The sequence below is a fragment of the Octopus sinensis genome, linkage group LG5 (assembly GCF_006345805.1).
Source record: "Octopus sinensis linkage group LG5, ASM634580v1, whole genome shotgun sequence".
NCBI classification, from domain to species: Eukaryota; Metazoa; Mollusca; class Cephalopoda; order Octopoda; family Octopodidae; genus Octopus; species Octopus sinensis.
Genome location: NC_043001.1, coordinates 23,362,070 through 23,379,370, shown reverse-complemented (window position 1 = coordinate 23,379,370; position 17,301 = coordinate 23,362,070). Strand labels below are relative to the sequence as shown.

Sequence of the window (17,301 nt, the reverse complement as noted above, 5' to 3'; positions counted from 1 at the left end):
TTACTTGAATATTTTGCTGGGCAGAAAGTTAATTATGAAAGTTAATTGATGAATTAATTAAAGTTTTGTAGAAAGTTAATTATGCCGGTTTTCTATCATTTTTATCCCTCACTGGTAGGTATTTCATTTTATTGGCCCCCGGAAGGACGAAAGTAGAGTTGACCTTGATGGGATTTGAACTCGGGACAAAAGCTGAAACTGAATAGCGCTTGGCATTTTGGCTGATGCTCTAAATATTCTGCCAAACCAGCAGAATAATTAGAGCGTCATACTCTTTTTTTACAGGTCACTTAGTACTACACTATCCATTGTCTTTTATTACAAAGTCAATAAGATATGATATGAGGGAAATTTATCTGCTGTTTTTAGCTGGTTGAGCAACTATATATAGAGGCTTCCTTGTACTTATTTTGTACATGTTGATGAGAATTAACCTCAATGTATTATTTGGTTATTCAATGTTGCTCTCAATTCAATACTATGAAATGTTGCATAGACACGTTCTGAGTTCAAATTCCGGCCTGGAGTGGAGTATTTGGGTAGTCACTTTAATTGCATCGCCCGGTTTAACGCCTCCACCTGGTACTTGGTTGCTTTTATATAACGGAATATTTCCTGTTGCAGGTTTTCGGGCTCGTCTCCGGTTTAAGAATACATTCCTCTCTTCCTTACACTAGTTTCGGTGGGGGGTCTATAAAAAGTTATAGTGTCCCTCTGACTGAGCATCAAAAAAAAAATTCAACAACAAAAAAAAAAATCATTATTAAGACAACCCTTCAAAGAAAGTCAAAATGGAAAATAAAACGTCCTATTCATTTGCGGATGCTTTTTTTTTTATTTGGTTAGTGATGTGGGGTGATGTTTCGAAATGCTTGTCTTGGTTTTAAAGCGTTCCAACGTTGCCCTCCCATCCCACGTTTCAATGTCGGCGTTTGGGTATTATTATACCGAATCACTTGTCACTATTTTGTTTTTTTGTTACTCTTTACACATAGAACTAAATATAGAATCCTTTCATTTCGTTTCATTGGTCCCATTTTTTTTTTTTGACCTAACTGTTAGAAAATGAATGAAAGAAAATGTAACGCTGCCTTTACATCGAGAATCTCTGACGTAAACAAAAAAAAAGGGGGGAGTATGGGATAGTCTTTTCTCAAAATATTAGAGGACGGCAGTGTTGAACATGCATCCTACCCTTTAGTTTTCCTTTAGGGAAAAAAGACAAAAGGCAGAGGGGGGCGTATTCGAAACCTCAGCTAATATATATTTATATATATATTATATGTAGAAAAATACAAACTGGGACAAGAACGTAAAACATTTAGAAGACGATACAAAAAACACGGACGGGACATTCGAAGCCTTCAATCTTCAGTTAAGAACCGGATCATCCTAGCAATTTCGGCTGATTAATCTTGAGATCGCTCCGATCCGGCCAGCCCCAAGGAAAAACTAAGATACGAGCATTAGATTTCTTGGAAAAAAGGATCGAATGTATACGAAACAGGGACAGAAAAACGGACGATGCCACACGAATATAAATTACAAAAAACAATAATGGTAAAAACGGGACAAAAACAGCGGGTGTGTTACGACTAATAGACAGTACAACTTAGTTTAGCTGGCGTATTTGGAAATATATATATTTATATATGATGAGTGTGTTTTTCAGGTACCCCTATACACCATTAGAATGAAACGTAGAAACACTCAAAAATCTCCTTCGTGTTATCTTCTGCTGTCCCTTTTTCTTTTTTTGTTTAGAATATTGAATAATGTAGTCTGAAGTATACACTACGCCTGAAAAATAGAACATGGGATAATTATGGGTAGAATTCCTTTGACTGCAAGCCTGTTGGATATGAACTGACCTGGAACTAAACAGACAGCTAGTAACAGGCTTATGTGTATCTTTATATATAAATGGTAATTTCTGTCTGTCTGTTACCATGTTGTTGCTCAAACCAGCGAACCAATCTTCAACAAATTTTGTATTCATGTTGAACTAGCATCCAGTTCAATTATAGGCTAACTGGATCTCAATAAAAAATTTATAATGGACCGATTACGGGATGCGAAAGTGTTAGGTTCAGTGAAGTGTGTGTGTGTGTGTGTGTGTCAAACTGCTAAGTTACTAGGGGACATAAACCAACACACACATATACATACATATGACGAGCTTCCATACAGTTTCTGTCCACCTAATCACTCACAAGGCATCAGTTGTCTCGGGGCTATAGTAGAGAACACTTGCCATCAATATACATATACAAGTTCAGTAAAATTTAGATTCAGATGAATATGGTACTTAAGTTAAAGGCACCAGAATTTAGTATGGTATTATCCATATAATTCTAAATGGGGTGATTATAATCAAAATAAGGATATCCTTGTTGCTTATTTTGATTATATATATATACACCCTATATACCCACCCATGCCAGCATAGAAGGCAGACGTTAAGCAATGATGATATATATATATATATCTGTGTGCATTTATGTCATTGAGTGCGTTAGAACTATCAACTACATTTCTAGTCAATATATAGATTTTATTATTAAAATCCATAGAAATATTGGTGGGTGAGGGAACAACAAATAAAACGAACATATTTCAGTGTAATATGATTGCCTAGAAAGTAGATGTGATGGGCATGAGTGCAATGTCTTTGATCATTAGTTTGCTGGATCAGATTGACGTATTCATCTCAACCAAAGGGAAATCTCCCTCTATTTAGTCATTTCTTCTGATCCAATTACAAATAAATCTTTCCTCGAAGAGAACTGTTATCACATCTGTTGTTGCTTTGTTTAACTCTTAACCCTTTAGCATTCAGAAGCACCATCCGTTCGTGGCCGTTGCCAGCGCCGCCCTGACTGACCTCGTGCCAGTGGCATGTAAAAAGCACCATCTGATCGTGGCCGTTTGCCAGACTCGTCTGGCACGTAAAAAGCACCCACTACACTCATGGAGTGGTTGGTGTTAGGAAGGGCATCCAGCCGTAGAAACATTGCCAGATCAAACTGGGCCTGGTGCAGCCTTCTGGCTTCCCAGACCCCAGTTGAACCGTCCAACCCATTGCTAGCATGGAAAGCGGACGCTAAACGATGATGATGATTACTCTGTCAAATGTAATGTTTATATATTCACATTGTTTTGAATTATTCATGCAATATCTCATACCTTTGACACTTCAATGACGTGATTTATCTTTTGTTTCAGTCATTAGACTGCGGTCAAGCTGGATCACCACCTTGAAGAATTTTTAGGGAAATGAATTGACCCCAGTATATTTTGTTAAAGCCTGGTATTCTGTTGGTCTCTTTTGCCAAACCACTAAGTTACAGTGATGTAAACACACCAACGCTGGTTGTCATGTGGTAGGTGGGTGGAGGGAACACATATTTATATATATATATTTATATATATATATATATATATATATATATATCACGTGACCGACCAGGCTATCAGATGTTGCTACACATCGCTGGTCACAATGCGCTTCCCATTGTTTTACCCTTCAAATGATGCCATTCCTCTGGCTAAGTGAGCAGGCCAACAGAAGAAAGAGTGAGAGAAAGTTGTAACGAAAGAAGAGTACAGCAAGGATCGCCACCATCTCCTACCAAAGCCTTGTGGAGCTATAGGTGTTTTCGCTCAATAAACACTCACAACGCCCTGTCTGGGAATTAAAACCGCGATCCTACGACCGCGAGTCCGCTGCCCTAACCACTGGGCGATTGCATCTCCACCTATAATATATATATATATCTATATATATATAACCCGTGCTAGCACGGAAAACGGACGTTAAATGATGATGATGATGATGCTGATATATATATATATATAAAGAAATTTAGTAGGGTATCAGAATACCATTTGCTATAAATAGAGCTATTGTTCCAAAATCACAAATTTCTCACTATTAAAATACACAGGGCAAATGCAACAAATATAACAGAAATAGGCTTACCTTGTATGAACTACAGATATTCCAGGATCAATTGTTTTTGCTTTTTGTATGAATATACTTAAAGCTCATCAGCCAGGCTTACTGCAAATAATCCATTTTTGAAATATTCATCACATTACACCATGTGTTTTCTTTCATTTGAATGCCCCCGTGACATTAAAAAATGAACATAATGTGAGCCAGTATAAAATTTTATATAATAATAATAAAGTGGCTAGCAAGTAAAAACTTAAATAGTACCTTATTAATTTCATTTCTGGCTTCCGTGCCGGTGGCACGTAAAAAGCACCAACTGATCGTGGTCATTGCCAGCCTCGCCCGGCATCTGTGCCGGTGGCACGTAAAAAGCATCCACTACACTCACGGAGTGGTTGGCGTTAGGAAGGGCATCCAGCTGTAAAAACACTGCCAGATCAGATTGGAGCCTGGTGCAGCCTCCTGGTTTCCCAGACCCTGGTTGAACCATCCAACCCATGCTAGCATGGAAAACAGACGTTAAACGATGATGATGATATATAAATATACATATATATATATATATATATCCAGCAGGCTTCTTTCAGTTCCTGCTCCCAAATCTACTTGCATGCAGGACTTTGGTTGGCCCAAGGCTATAGTAGAAAACACATGCCAAAGGTGCCGTACACAGTGAGACTGAATCTGGAACTGTGTGATTGGGAATCAAGCTTCTTACCTCAAAACCATACCTGTGCCTTTAGAATGATATTGTAGGGTAGGTGCGAGAGACCAGTTTAAACATACTGATGGTAAAATATTTGGGGCCAGATATCACTGGTTTAAATACTAAAGGATTAAGTCAGCCTTGGTTTTGCAAGAACTCCATGATCAAAAGTGTCTCTGCTATGATTTGCTGCTTAAGGATTCTTGGACACAAACTATTAAACAATAAATAATGAGATTCAGTTCTGAACAAATTTTAGTACCATACCACAGTATATTGAAGCTTCACTTTCTTAATTGTATACAGGGTGCCATTATGTTCACCAACTTTGTTTAAATTAAATACCAATCCTCTTCTCCAATAAGTTGTGTGCCAGTGTGTGAATGGTAAGAATTTAGCTTCCCAACCATATGGTTCCATGTTCAATCCTACTGTGTAGCAATTTAGGCAAATATTTTCTACTCTAGTCCCAGGTCAACCAATACCTTTTGAGTGGATTTAGTAGATGGAAACTGTAAGAAACCCATTGTATATAAGTATGTTACTGTCTCCTTGCCTTGACATTGCATGATGGTTGTAAACAACTGTCACCATCATGCAAGTGTTTTCCAATATTCTGTGAAAAGCGTCTGGTCATGGGAAAATATTAACTTACTTGGAAACAAGTGAGGGTTGGCGACAGGAAAGGCATCCAGCTGTAGAAAATGCACCTCAAGAAATTCCATCTGAGCCATGCAAGAATGAGGAAGTGGATGTTAAAAGGAAAAAATGAGGGTGATGAATCTGAAACACATTGCATTGATCAAAGCTGACTTAGTCAATTTGCTCCTATTTAAATTAACCAACTATGAAGAATTTTATGTCAGGAAATCAGCAAATATTATTTTTAACTAGTGTACCTGTGCTGTCAGAAATGTCAAACTGAGTTTTGTTATGTGCCAGAGAGGAGATTGCTTAATTGAGGACTCAATTATTGCTGCATTGGATCCTCTTGGGATGTCAGGTGCAGTTTGTCTGAAGTCTCTGCCAAGTAGCAACACTTTTCTACCGAATGGTGTGAGCGAATTCATTGTTTGCCTCAGCAGCTGATCAATGACTCTCAGAACATTGCATGATAACGATGCTTCATCAATAATTAAAAGGTGAGCCTGCTTGAATTTCTCAGATGACTCTGAAAGGATTCTCATGTGAGAGGTGGAACTGTCATGCAATGGGATGGGTAGCTTGAGTCCACTGTGAACTCCTTTCACCAATGAGCGAATCAGCAGCTATGCCTGTAGTAGCATAGGAAAGGACACACTTGTTTTACCTTCTTAGAGAAGCTATCAATGTATTGTACAGGTAGGTCTTTCCCGTACCTCCAGGGTCATCAAGGAAAAAGAATCTACTCTGTCTTTCATTGTCATCGATAGCTGCAATAATGTGTTCATAGACCTGGTGCTGAGCCTCAGTGAAGGATGCAATGTGCCACTCAATATCAGCTCCTTCAGCATTGTTATTTTCAACAGTTCATGAAAGGTTGCTGCAGCTGGGACTGGAAGATGCAAATCTCTGTAGCATAGCCCATGTACTCGCATTCCGTAAATGATCAGCAAAATTATGGTATTGTTCTATTTTTAACCTGTGTTGATGGTTCTTCACAAAATTTATATTGTTACCTTTGACTTGCAGGTAAGAGTCTACTGCCCATTGCTAAAAGAGCTTACCTCCATGGATAACTGGGTTGAATTCACCATCTCTAACTGCTGTAAGAGATACTTTATGTTGGAGCATTGTAACATTTTGCCTTGAGTTTGTTCTATTTTTATTACCAATCATATGTGGTTGCCAGCCTGGCTCTCCATATGGAAAGAACAACAATACATATGTCATTGGGTCATGGTTGGGGCTAAGAATGTTCAGACTGATCACAGGAATGTCATTGTTTCTTGGGTAAACCTTGAAATCTCTGTTGAATGGTGACTCACCATCAGTATTGTTGAAGATCATAGCTATTTCCTTAACTGTTGGTAAATTGTATTTCTGCCTATCAGCAGTACGATCCCTGTTGAAGACTAAATTTACAACAGATATAGGCCCCTGTTCTTGTTGGGCATACTGCACCTCATGCAGTTCTACTTCTTGTAATGTCCTGTAAGATGCAGCATAGACATTGTTCTCTCTGATAATCTCATCCAATCTGTGCATCACCTCAGGTATACTTTTGCTGCATTCTAAGCCCACACTGTGGTGGCTTATTATAAGTATGATTATTTACTAAATTTACATGATTTCCAATTGATGGTTGAAAAAAGCTCATTGACTATCTATTACAGATGTTTTTAATGGTATTTCCAGCTTGAGATTATTTTATGATTTCACATTTTTGTATTAAAGTTATGGATCTTCTCTGTTTTTGGCATGTTGAGAAAGGGGGCATATCAAAACTTTTGGTGCCTTGTTAACATTTGCTTGCTAGTAACAGAATAACACTTTGAATTGAATCAAAAACACTGGTGCCTAGCAAGGGAAACTAAGGCTACTGACTCTTAGCAAATATTTTGACCTTTGGCTTGGTTGTCAAGCACATTCATTTGCTTGGACATTGAGGGGGCAATACACATTGAGTTAATAATTTTTTTTTTTTAATTATGAAAATAATTTAAAAAAATTTTTGTCACATCTTGTGAAGATGTAAACTCATAATAAGGAGCTCAGAAAGCAAGAACTAGTTGTATATAAATTGTGAATAAGTTCACATACCTTGGTAACTGGTTCAAAGCTAAATTGAAATTGTGGTGAGCGAGTCGGTTGAGTTAAAATTTTCCAGCACCCAAAAAGTACAAACACACACATTTTGTAAACTAACATATACAAGGAAAGCACTATAAATCTCTCTCTATATAAACGGCAGTTTGTCTGTGCGTTTTCTGTGTGTCTGTTTTCTCGTACCCTCACTCTGACCACGGCTTTCAACCGATTCTGATGAAACTTGACACACACATAGCCCAATGTCATAATTCAAAACTAACGCAGCGAAAATTTTGAAAAGTTCCCCCAGTTCTGAAAAAAATCGATAAATTCGACATGGGGTCGAGAATCAGAAACCCAAACCACAGACCGTCATGGGGACGCAACTCCACCTTTTTTAACTCAAAAAAATTTACCATCATTTTTTTGCTATTTTTTGGCTATAACTCTCTAAAAATGCTTTATAGTTATTTCCCTTACAAACCTGAGCAACGCCGGGCGATACTGCTAGTACAGAAATATAATTCTATAAACCTATGCACACGCACAACACACACACAGACACATACAAGCATACACTCAAACATTGCTACACAATACCTTTAGTTGCTAGTTTTTTCTGAATTGTCTCCCTTGAAATAATGGTTACCTCACGGAGGTCACCTTGCACCTCCCATCACATCCCAGCTTAACAGAAACACAGCATAAAGTTTTCTTGTGTGCCATTCCTCAACTATGTACATCTCGGCCAGAAACCCTTGAAGCCCAGTTTCCTTTTTGTCTTTAAGGGAATGGATTGCTTTTTTTTCCTTTTCTTTTGGTTTCTAAAATATTGAGTTTTGCAACTTAAGTCGTTTATTTTTAGCTTTTGTGTGATGTTCAAGTGTCTTTTGTCGGCTATGCAGGTGCAATCAAATAAATCTTTGAAATATTCTTTCCATCGGCTATGCAGTCACAATCAAATAAGTCTTTGAAATGTTTCTTTCTTTATAAGTTTTGTACAATCTTAACTGTTAGTATACAGTACAAAATATTCTATCTTACATTGTATATGAACTATCTTATAAAAGTGTATATATATATTTCTTTACTACCCACAAGGGGTTAGACACAGAGGGGACTAACAAGGACAGACAAACGGATTAAATCAATTACATCGACCCCAGTGCGTAACTGGTACTTAATTTATTGACCCCGAAAGGATGAAAGGCAAAGTAGACCTCGGCGGAATTTGAACTCAGAACGTATGGCAGACAAAATACGACTACGCATTTTGCCCGGCGTGCTAACCTTTCTGCCAGCTCGCCGCCTGTGTATGATATATATACACTTTTATAAAAGTGTATATATATCATTGCTGAAAATCATTCATCCTTCTACATGATACTTTTTCTCCCCTCCAAAGATTTCCTTTTGGTAAGTGTTTTTTTTTTCCTCATGTAAAAGAAACATGCATCTTACAATACTAAGACAGAACTATTTCATCTCACCTGGCCCTGTTCTTTTTAGCATTATACCCAGATTCATAAAGGGAAGAGAAATTCCTCATAACATTCAAACCGACCTTGGATGAAGAATGGGCTATGGTGTCCAACCTGAGCCAATACTGGCTTAATCCCGCCTAAGTATACTCATATTCATTTAAAATTACTGCTGAATGCACTTTTCATGCCACATTTGAATGATGCGTCTACTGAGCCTTTTATACAATTACAATGAGTATTTACATACCCTATATCATAGTTAACGACTGCAAGATATAACATTTTAATTTGGTCATTGGTACAGGTTCTCTGAGAAATTGTAATGTCCTTGTGCTTCTGAAACAGCAGGTCCACTTAAAACAGGAGAAAATAACAGTTGATATCTTGATATTGTTTTACATATAAAAGTTTGCACTAAATTAGCCAATTGAATCAGAGTTATGTTCCATTTGCATTTTGTTGGTTTTGTTTCCATGGGAACGGGAAGGACGAGATGTGATATTCATGTAGTGTAGATGAAAAATATATGAAAGATAAATTTGTGTGGAAACATAAATTTACTAGTCTGCATTTTTATATTAATTTTACTCAAAATTTTGCTTATTTCAGCATTAGACTGTGGCCATACTGGGACACTGCCCTTGAAGAGTTTTAGTTGAACAGATTGACCCAAGTATTTATTTTTATGCCTTGTGAGTGAATTCAGCAGACAGAAACTGTGTGGAACCCTGTTTTATATCTATATATGTATGTTTGTGTTTGTCCAACCACTTGGTTGCTTTATGTCCCTGTAACTCAATGGTTTTGGCAAAAGAGACTAATAGAATTATCTGGGACATAAAGCAACCAACATTAGCTGTCAAGCTGTTGGGCAGACACACACATACATATATAGATGTAAATATGCAAAATTCCACAGTTTCCATCTGCCAACATCACTCACAAGACATTGGCTGGCCCAAGGTTATACTAGAAGGCACCTGCCCAGTGTCTTCTACTATAACCCTGACTGTGCTGTGTAACTGAACCCCAAACTATGTGGTTGTAAAGTGAGCTTCTTAACCACATAACCACTTGTGCAGTTCCCTACATTAATTGGGTTTGCTGTTTAAAAATTTAACTACTTCAGTTATTTTGTAACTAAAATATCTTTATATAGTTTAATATCAATTCATTTTTTATTTTTCTAGGATTTCATAATGAATGGAGAAATAAAAAAACAGCAGTTACGGAAAATGTCTTGTGAACTGAGCCTTTTGTCACGACCGGACGGTTCAGCCAGTCTTAGTTGTGGTGATACCTCAATGATGGCCTCAGTATATGGCCCAGCTGAAGTGAAAATTGCTAAAGAACAAATCAACCAAGCTACAGTAGAAATTGTATATAAACCTAAATCAGGTATGGCTAATTGTGCAGAAAAATTAAAGGAGAATTTAATATGCAGCACCTGTGAGACAGCAATCTTGGCCTGTTTACATCCACGTTCTTCTATTAGTATAACTATTCAAGAACTTCAGAATTCAGGGTCCCTATTAGCTTGTGCAATAAATGTTGTTTGTCTCTCATTATTAGATGCAAGTGTTAATATGAACTTCATGATAGCAGCTGTATCTTGTGTCTTCACAGAGAATGACCAACTTATTTTGGACCCAACATTAAAAGAAGAAAGCTCTGCACCAATATCAATGATGTTTGTATTTGACAGTGTCTCTAAAAGCATTCTTGCTATACATACGTCTGGATTATTTGATAAAACAAAATTCAACTCAGCTTTGGTGGCCTGCAGAGCAGCTTCAGATGAGATCTTCACTTTTTACAGGGAAATTATGCAAAAAAATTTTTCTAAATCATAGCAATTATTTTCTATTTTAGCTTCAATTCATTTGTAAAAATAAATTTTTTTATTTTATTACATTTATATTTTTGGCTTATTGTTAATTCTCAGATAATAGTTTTTGTATATTTATTCTTCAAATTATTTCAAAACACTGGATTCTTAAGCTTGTGATTGAGTATTATCCAATATTTGCTAGCTAGTAATATTTGTTTCTTAAAAATTTAAGTTTTGTTATACATATCAGGTCATCCCATAAGTTATGTCCGAATTTTGAATAAAGAAAACAAGTGATCAAATGTTATATTTAATTGAAATTTAATCATCAATGTACTTTTCCTGATTATCTATGACTTCCTTCGATCTATTTACAAGCTTTTTAATCCCATCAATGTAAAACTCTTTTGGTTTCAAAGCGAAGAACTCTGAAATGTCAGTTTCGAGCTCCTCCTGGCTTGCGAAAATTATGTCCTCCAAATAATTTTGTAAACTACAAAACAAATGGTAGTCTAGAGGAGCAAGATCGGGAGAATAAGGTCGATGAGGAATTTTTTCCCAACCAAGCTCTTCGATCTTCTGTGATGTGATCTTTGCAGTGTGGGGTCGAGCATTGTCCTGATGAAACATTACTCCTTTTCGATTCACTAAAACGGATCTTTTTTTTTCAAAGCTTGGTTCAAAAGGCTCTATTAGCTGGCAGTAGACTTGAGCATTGATTGTTGCATTAGGTGGTAACAATTCAAAGTGAACTACTCCTAGAGAAGAACCTTTTTTCCATAAAGTTCCATTCTCGGTTGTGGTTGAGCTTTTTCTCTTTTACCAAGCCACTGTTTCCAACGTTTAACATTTCGGTAGAAGATCCATTTTCCTTCACCAGTCACAAATCTATCCAAAAAGGGTGATATGAGTTCGCGAGAATGGAGAGAAGAGCAGATGTCAACTGAGGGTTTGCGGTTGCTTTTGGACAATTCATGAGGCACCCATTTTCCAAGTTTAGGAACCTTTCCAAGTTGTTGAAGATGACGATGAACAGATGTAAGGTTCGAACTAAGCTTTATTGCAAATTCTTCAACTGCAGGATTTTCTTCAAGTAATGCCTCAAAGAGCTTATCATTAAACTCAACTGGACGTCCTGTTCGATCTTCATCTTCAAGGCTGAAATCTCCACTTCTGAATTTTGCAAACCATCTTCTGCAAGTTCTTTCATTCAAGCATTCTTTCCCATAAACTGAGTGTATGTTTCGAGTCACTTCGGCTGCAGAGTTTCCTTTTTTGTACTCATAAAGCATTATGTGCCTTAAATGCTCTTTGGATACTTCCATGTTAGAAAGGGTTTTAATCAAAGAAATTTTAATTCTATTATTCCGTAAAAAAATATTTAATTAGTTTAAATGTACACAAATACATTAATATAATTTTTAGTTCCATTAGACATTCTAAAATACTATTAAATTTCATTCAATTTTAAAAAGGGTAAAATCGGACAGAACTTATGGGATGAGCTGATATTATGACCAAGTTGTTAAACAACTGAAATAACATAATACTAGCAAGCTCAATCGCTCTGCTGCTTTGGGAATCATTTATAGAATTGATTTGTGTGTAGATGATCAGAAAATGGCAAATGAAAAATTTGCAATGCATATATCTATGCATGTTGTTTATCAAATGTGACTCATTGAGTATCAGTAGAGTAAAATATCTTTTGGTAAGTAAATTAACATCCTGATGCTGCAGCGTATATTCTATAGTTACTACATTTCATACATTTGAAACAGTCCAATGCATGGAAATACATAACATATGATGGATGATGTGACAGAAGTAATGTAGCCCAGAATAAACAATATAAGAAATAATACATTATACATTTGTTTAATCACTCATTGAGCAGAATAGAACAGTAGACGTGTACTAGGCCCAACCCTAAAGATCTGTTGATCAAAACTGTGCTATATAAAGAAATTGATATTTGATATTTATACATTACAACTGGGTTGTATACAAATATACTAACCATATACATGTACATATACCTAAAGGAGTAAATTCAAATTATATCATGAAATAGAAATTTATACAGGATCAAGATCTTAGTTTTGGTACACCAAAACCCAAGTAGCATAGTGAGCAGAAACAACAGTTGGTCGCTTCACTTAGTGTATAGGATTATTAGTGCATTGGTATTGAACCATGATTAAAATAACCAATGTGCAGTTTACTGCCTTTTGCATTGTGGTGGTGCTTATTCCAGTTTCCAATGCAGTAAGCAATTGGGAGATATCTTAGTAATCTTAGTTTTTTTTAAGGTTATGTCTATGGCTGGTGTTCATCATCATCATCATCATCATTGTTTAACGTCCGCTTTCCATGCTAGCATGGGTTGGACGATTTGACTAAGGACTGGCGAACCAGATGGCTGCACCAGGCTCCAATCTTGATCTGGCAGAGTTTCTACTGCTGGATGCCCTACCTAATGCCAACCACTCAAAGAGTGTAGTGGGTGCTTTTACGTACCACCGGCACAGGGGCCAGTCAGGCGGTACTGGCAATGACCTCGCTCGAATGTGCTTACAAGTGCCAGTAAGGTGGCGCTGGGAATGATCACGCTTGAATGGTGCCTTTTACATGTCACCAGCACGGAAACCAGTTAGCCGCTCTGGCAACGATCACACTCGGATAGTGCTCTTAGCACCCTACTTGTACGGGGCACAAGTGCCAGTAAGGCAACGCTGGTAACAATCACACTCGAATGGTGCCTTTTATGTGCTGCTGGCACGGAAGCCAGTTAGCTATTCTGTCAACGATCACACTCATATGGTGCTCTTTGCACCGCGCTAGCATGGATGCCAGTCATCAAATGATTTCGATTTCACTTGCCTCAACAGGTCTTTACAAGCAGAGTTTAGTGCCCAAAGAAGGAAAAGGTATGCATAAGTGGGCTGGTTACACCCCTGGCATAGGCCATGAGGTTATGGTCTCATTTGGCTTGCCAGGTCTTCTCAAGCACAGCATATTTCCAAAAGTCATGTCAATCATGTTTCTTTTGTTAGAGCAGTTAGAATGCCTTGTAGTATTCCTTCCGTATTTCTGTACTTTGAGTTCTAATTCTGGTTGAGTCATTTCTGCCTGTCTTCTTTTCAGAATTGATAAAAGCACCATCCGTTCGTGACTGTTTGCCAGCTCTGTCTGGCACCTGTGCGGGTGGCACGTAAAAAGCACCCACTACACTCACGGAGTGGTTGGCGTTAGGAAGGGCATCCAGCCATAGAAACACTGCCAGATCTGACTGGGCCTGACGAAGCCTTCCAGCTTCACAGACCCCAGTTGAGCCGTCCAACCCATGCTAGCATGGAAAGCGGACGCTAAATGATGATGATGATGATATATATATATATATATATATAGTACCTGTCCAGATCAGTGAGTGATTGTGATTATTAGAGTATCTAATGAGACAGCTTGCTATATCTGTTTCATTCTTTATATTATTAGTGCAAATTCTACCTAAGTGCTGTTTACCCAACCACTAGAGCACCCTGTCCAAATCAAAGTTAGCCAAATCAAGAAGGCCTCTAAAACCAGGATAAAGTAAGACAGCAAGTTAAAATTTTGTCCAATAGTGGATTGGCAACAGCTAAGTGGATAGGATATCTCTTGTAGTTAATATCACCTGTCTGTGGTACCAGTTAACAGATGTTTGGTCAACTATTGGGGACTAAGTGACTAAAATCAGTAAAAAGGTAAAACAAATCTATTGCAAGGATTTGTTAAATCTCCTAATATAGTAATGAATGTAGTGTTTTTATATATTTGTACATATATATATTTGTCCAGAATCACACTGGATGCGGAGGAGGAGAGAAAATAGTAATTCAGTGAAGGAAAAGTAGTGAGAGTAATAGCCCTGACTGAGAGGGAGTGATGGAAAGGAAGGAATGATAGAAGAATAAGGAAGGAGGGGTGAAAAAAAATCAGTGCTTCAATTCTGTGAGTGTATGTGTGATGATTATGTACCTTATTTATATATAAAATACTACAATTAGCTGTCAATATTGATGGCACATAGTCAGCTAGTATAGTAATAATCTCTTGATTAAATGGCTGAATTTATGAGGTTATTTTAAAATATATAAAGGATAGAATGTATTGTTTAGGGCAAGTTGGGCTGGGAAAAGCCATTCAGTTAAGAAGTTCACTTCAATATCACTTGGTACCAGATTTAATTTAAACACCTGGAACTTTGAGCAAATCTCTTCTGTAATATCCTCAGATCAATTGAAACTTTATGAGTGAAATATTGTAGATTGAAACTTCAGATGGAATGTTATTTATTCTTGGGTGGTAGGCTTAATGCCACATGGAGGCACTTGGCCAAGCAGTTAGGGTGTTGCACTTATGATAGTGGTTTCAATTCCTGGACTGAGCAGTGCATTGTGTTCTTGAGCAAAACATTTCATTTCACATTGCTCCAGTCCACTCAGTTGTAAATGAGTTCCAGCAATAGCTGGAAGTTAACCTTGCAACAGACCAGCATCCCATACAGCGGGTGGATGTTGAAATATCAGTCATTTATATGCCTTGGAAATTGGGTAAAGCTCTGTCATGAGTCCTAGGGCCCATAACAGAACAAAGACTTAATCCATCACTATTAGGCTATTGGATGACTTTAGCCCATTCTGCTAGATGCATATGGACCAGATCTCCACTCTGACGAAAGCTCCATATCTTAAAACCCTATTTCATAATGCAGTGCCCCATCAGTTGTGTTTTCTTCTCTTTTCCCACACCAATCTTGAAGTCACTACAAAATGTCGTGCCTGCTGCCTTTGCTTCTCCAACTAAGCCCTAAAGAAATTATATGTTTTACATTAATGTGACATTTAGAATTACCAACAAATTAAATGCAAACTGAAATTTTCAGCACAACCAGGAGTCATCAACTTTTATAGAAATATTGTGCCAGTTATTCATCCAAACCTTAGAAGAATTGTGAACAAGTAAAGCACTTCCATTATTTTTTTAATTCTGTGAAGCTTACTGTCATGAGAAATATTGCTACTTAAAATATTTCTCGAAGATGTATTCCACATATCTTTTATTTGTTTCATTCATTGGACTGCAGTCTTAAAGAATTCAGTTGACCACATCAGCCCAGGTACTTATTTTTTAAGCCTGGTCCTTATTCTATCAGTTCTTTTGCCAAACCGCTAACTTACAAGGATGTAAATAAACCAACATTGATTGTCAAGTGGTGGTGGGAGGATAAGCACAAACACACACACATATATATACATGATCTTTCACAGCTTCTGCCAAACAAATACACTTGCCCATGATGTTATGCAATGAGATTGAACCCTTAACTGAGCAGCCGTACCTGCACCTTATGTTAACAGTTTAAAATTTTGTTTTCTTTTTTACTTCATTTTATATGTGAGGCAAGGACTGAATTGCTTGAGGTGAGCTTTCATTGTAAGCCAAATTTTGCTTCTTAGTTGAAGAATGGCCTTCAGATAGGTATGAAGGTCACGTCTTGATTTGAACTGGTCTATTGCTCTCAAATTTTGGTACAAAGTTGATGGTACCTACATATAGCAGGTGTAGGAGTGGCTGTGTGGTAAGTAGCTTGCTTACCAACCACATGGTTCCGGGTTCAATCCCACTGCGTGGCACCTTGGGTAAGTGTCTTCTACTATAGCCTCAGACCGACCAAAGCTTTGTGTGTGGATTTGGTAGACGGAAACTGAAAGAAGCCCATCATATATATGTATATATGTATGTTTGTGTGTCTGTGTTTGCCCCCCCCCCCAACATCGCTTGACAACCGATACTGGTGTGTTTACGTCCCCATAACTTAACGGTTTGGCTAAAGAGAGTGATAGAATAAGTAGTAGGCTTACAAAGAATAAGTCCTGGGGTCGATATGCTCAACTAAAAGGCGGTGCTCCAGCATGGCCACAGTCAAATGACTGAAGCAATAATGATCAATGATAACTTACTGGCATTTTGCCGGTTACGATGACGTGGGTTCCAGTTGATCCGATCAATGGAACAGCCTGCTCGTGAAATTTACATGCGCCCCCGTAATGTAATTCTCTCGGAGATTCACTGTGACATAGAGTGACAAGGCTGGCCCTTTGAAGTACAGGTACTACTCATTTTTACCAGTGGAGGAAACTGGAGCAAATGTGAAATAGTGTTTTGCTCAAGGACACAGCATGCTGCCGGTTTTCGAACTCACGACCTTACGATCGCATGCCGAATACCCCTAACCACTAAGCCACATGCCTTCACGATAATGATGAAGCAATCAATAAGCTTGTTACTGATATTAGCTCATTATGAAGGTGGCAAGCTGGCAGAAATGTTAGCACGCCGAGCGAAATGTTGAGCGGTATTTCGTATGCCGTTACGTTGTGAGTTCAAATTCCGCCGAGGTCGACTCTGCCTTTCATCCTTTCGGGGTCGATAAATTAAGTACCAGTTATGCACTGGGGTTGATATAATCGACTTAATCCTTTTGTCTGTCCTTGTTTGTCCTCCCTATGTGTAGCCCCCTGTGGGTAGTAAAGAAATAGGTATTTCC

General features: G+C 37.7%; 2 protein-coding genes across 4 annotated transcripts in view; one reads left to right on the top strand and one right to left on the bottom strand.

Moving 5' to 3' along the window:
* LOC115211905 (exosome complex component RRP46) overlaps window positions 1–10,798 on the top strand; it is a 14,252-nt gene extending 3,454 nt beyond the window's left edge. For all 3 annotated transcript variants that reach the window (XM_029780651.2, XM_036503232.1, XM_036503233.1), the window contains exon 2: window positions 10,069–10,798. In XM_029780651.2, coding sequence (XP_029636511.1) covers window positions 10,078–10,731 — 654 coding nt within the window. In that variant the 5' untranslated portion in view covers window positions 10,069–10,077 and the 3' untranslated portion in view covers window positions 10,732–10,798. The remainder of the gene's footprint in view (window positions 1–10,068) is intronic.
* LOC115211747 lies at window positions 4,844–6,851 on the bottom strand. Its single transcript, XM_029780401.1, has 2 exons — window positions 6,371–6,851; window positions 4,844–4,878 (listed from the first exon to the last, which is right to left on the bottom strand). Exons 1-2 carry the CDS (start codon window positions 6,849–6,851, stop codon window positions 4,844–4,846), a joined length of 516 nt encoding a protein of 171 aa, XP_029636261.1.
* Window positions 10,799–17,301: the final 6,503 nt, after the last annotated feature.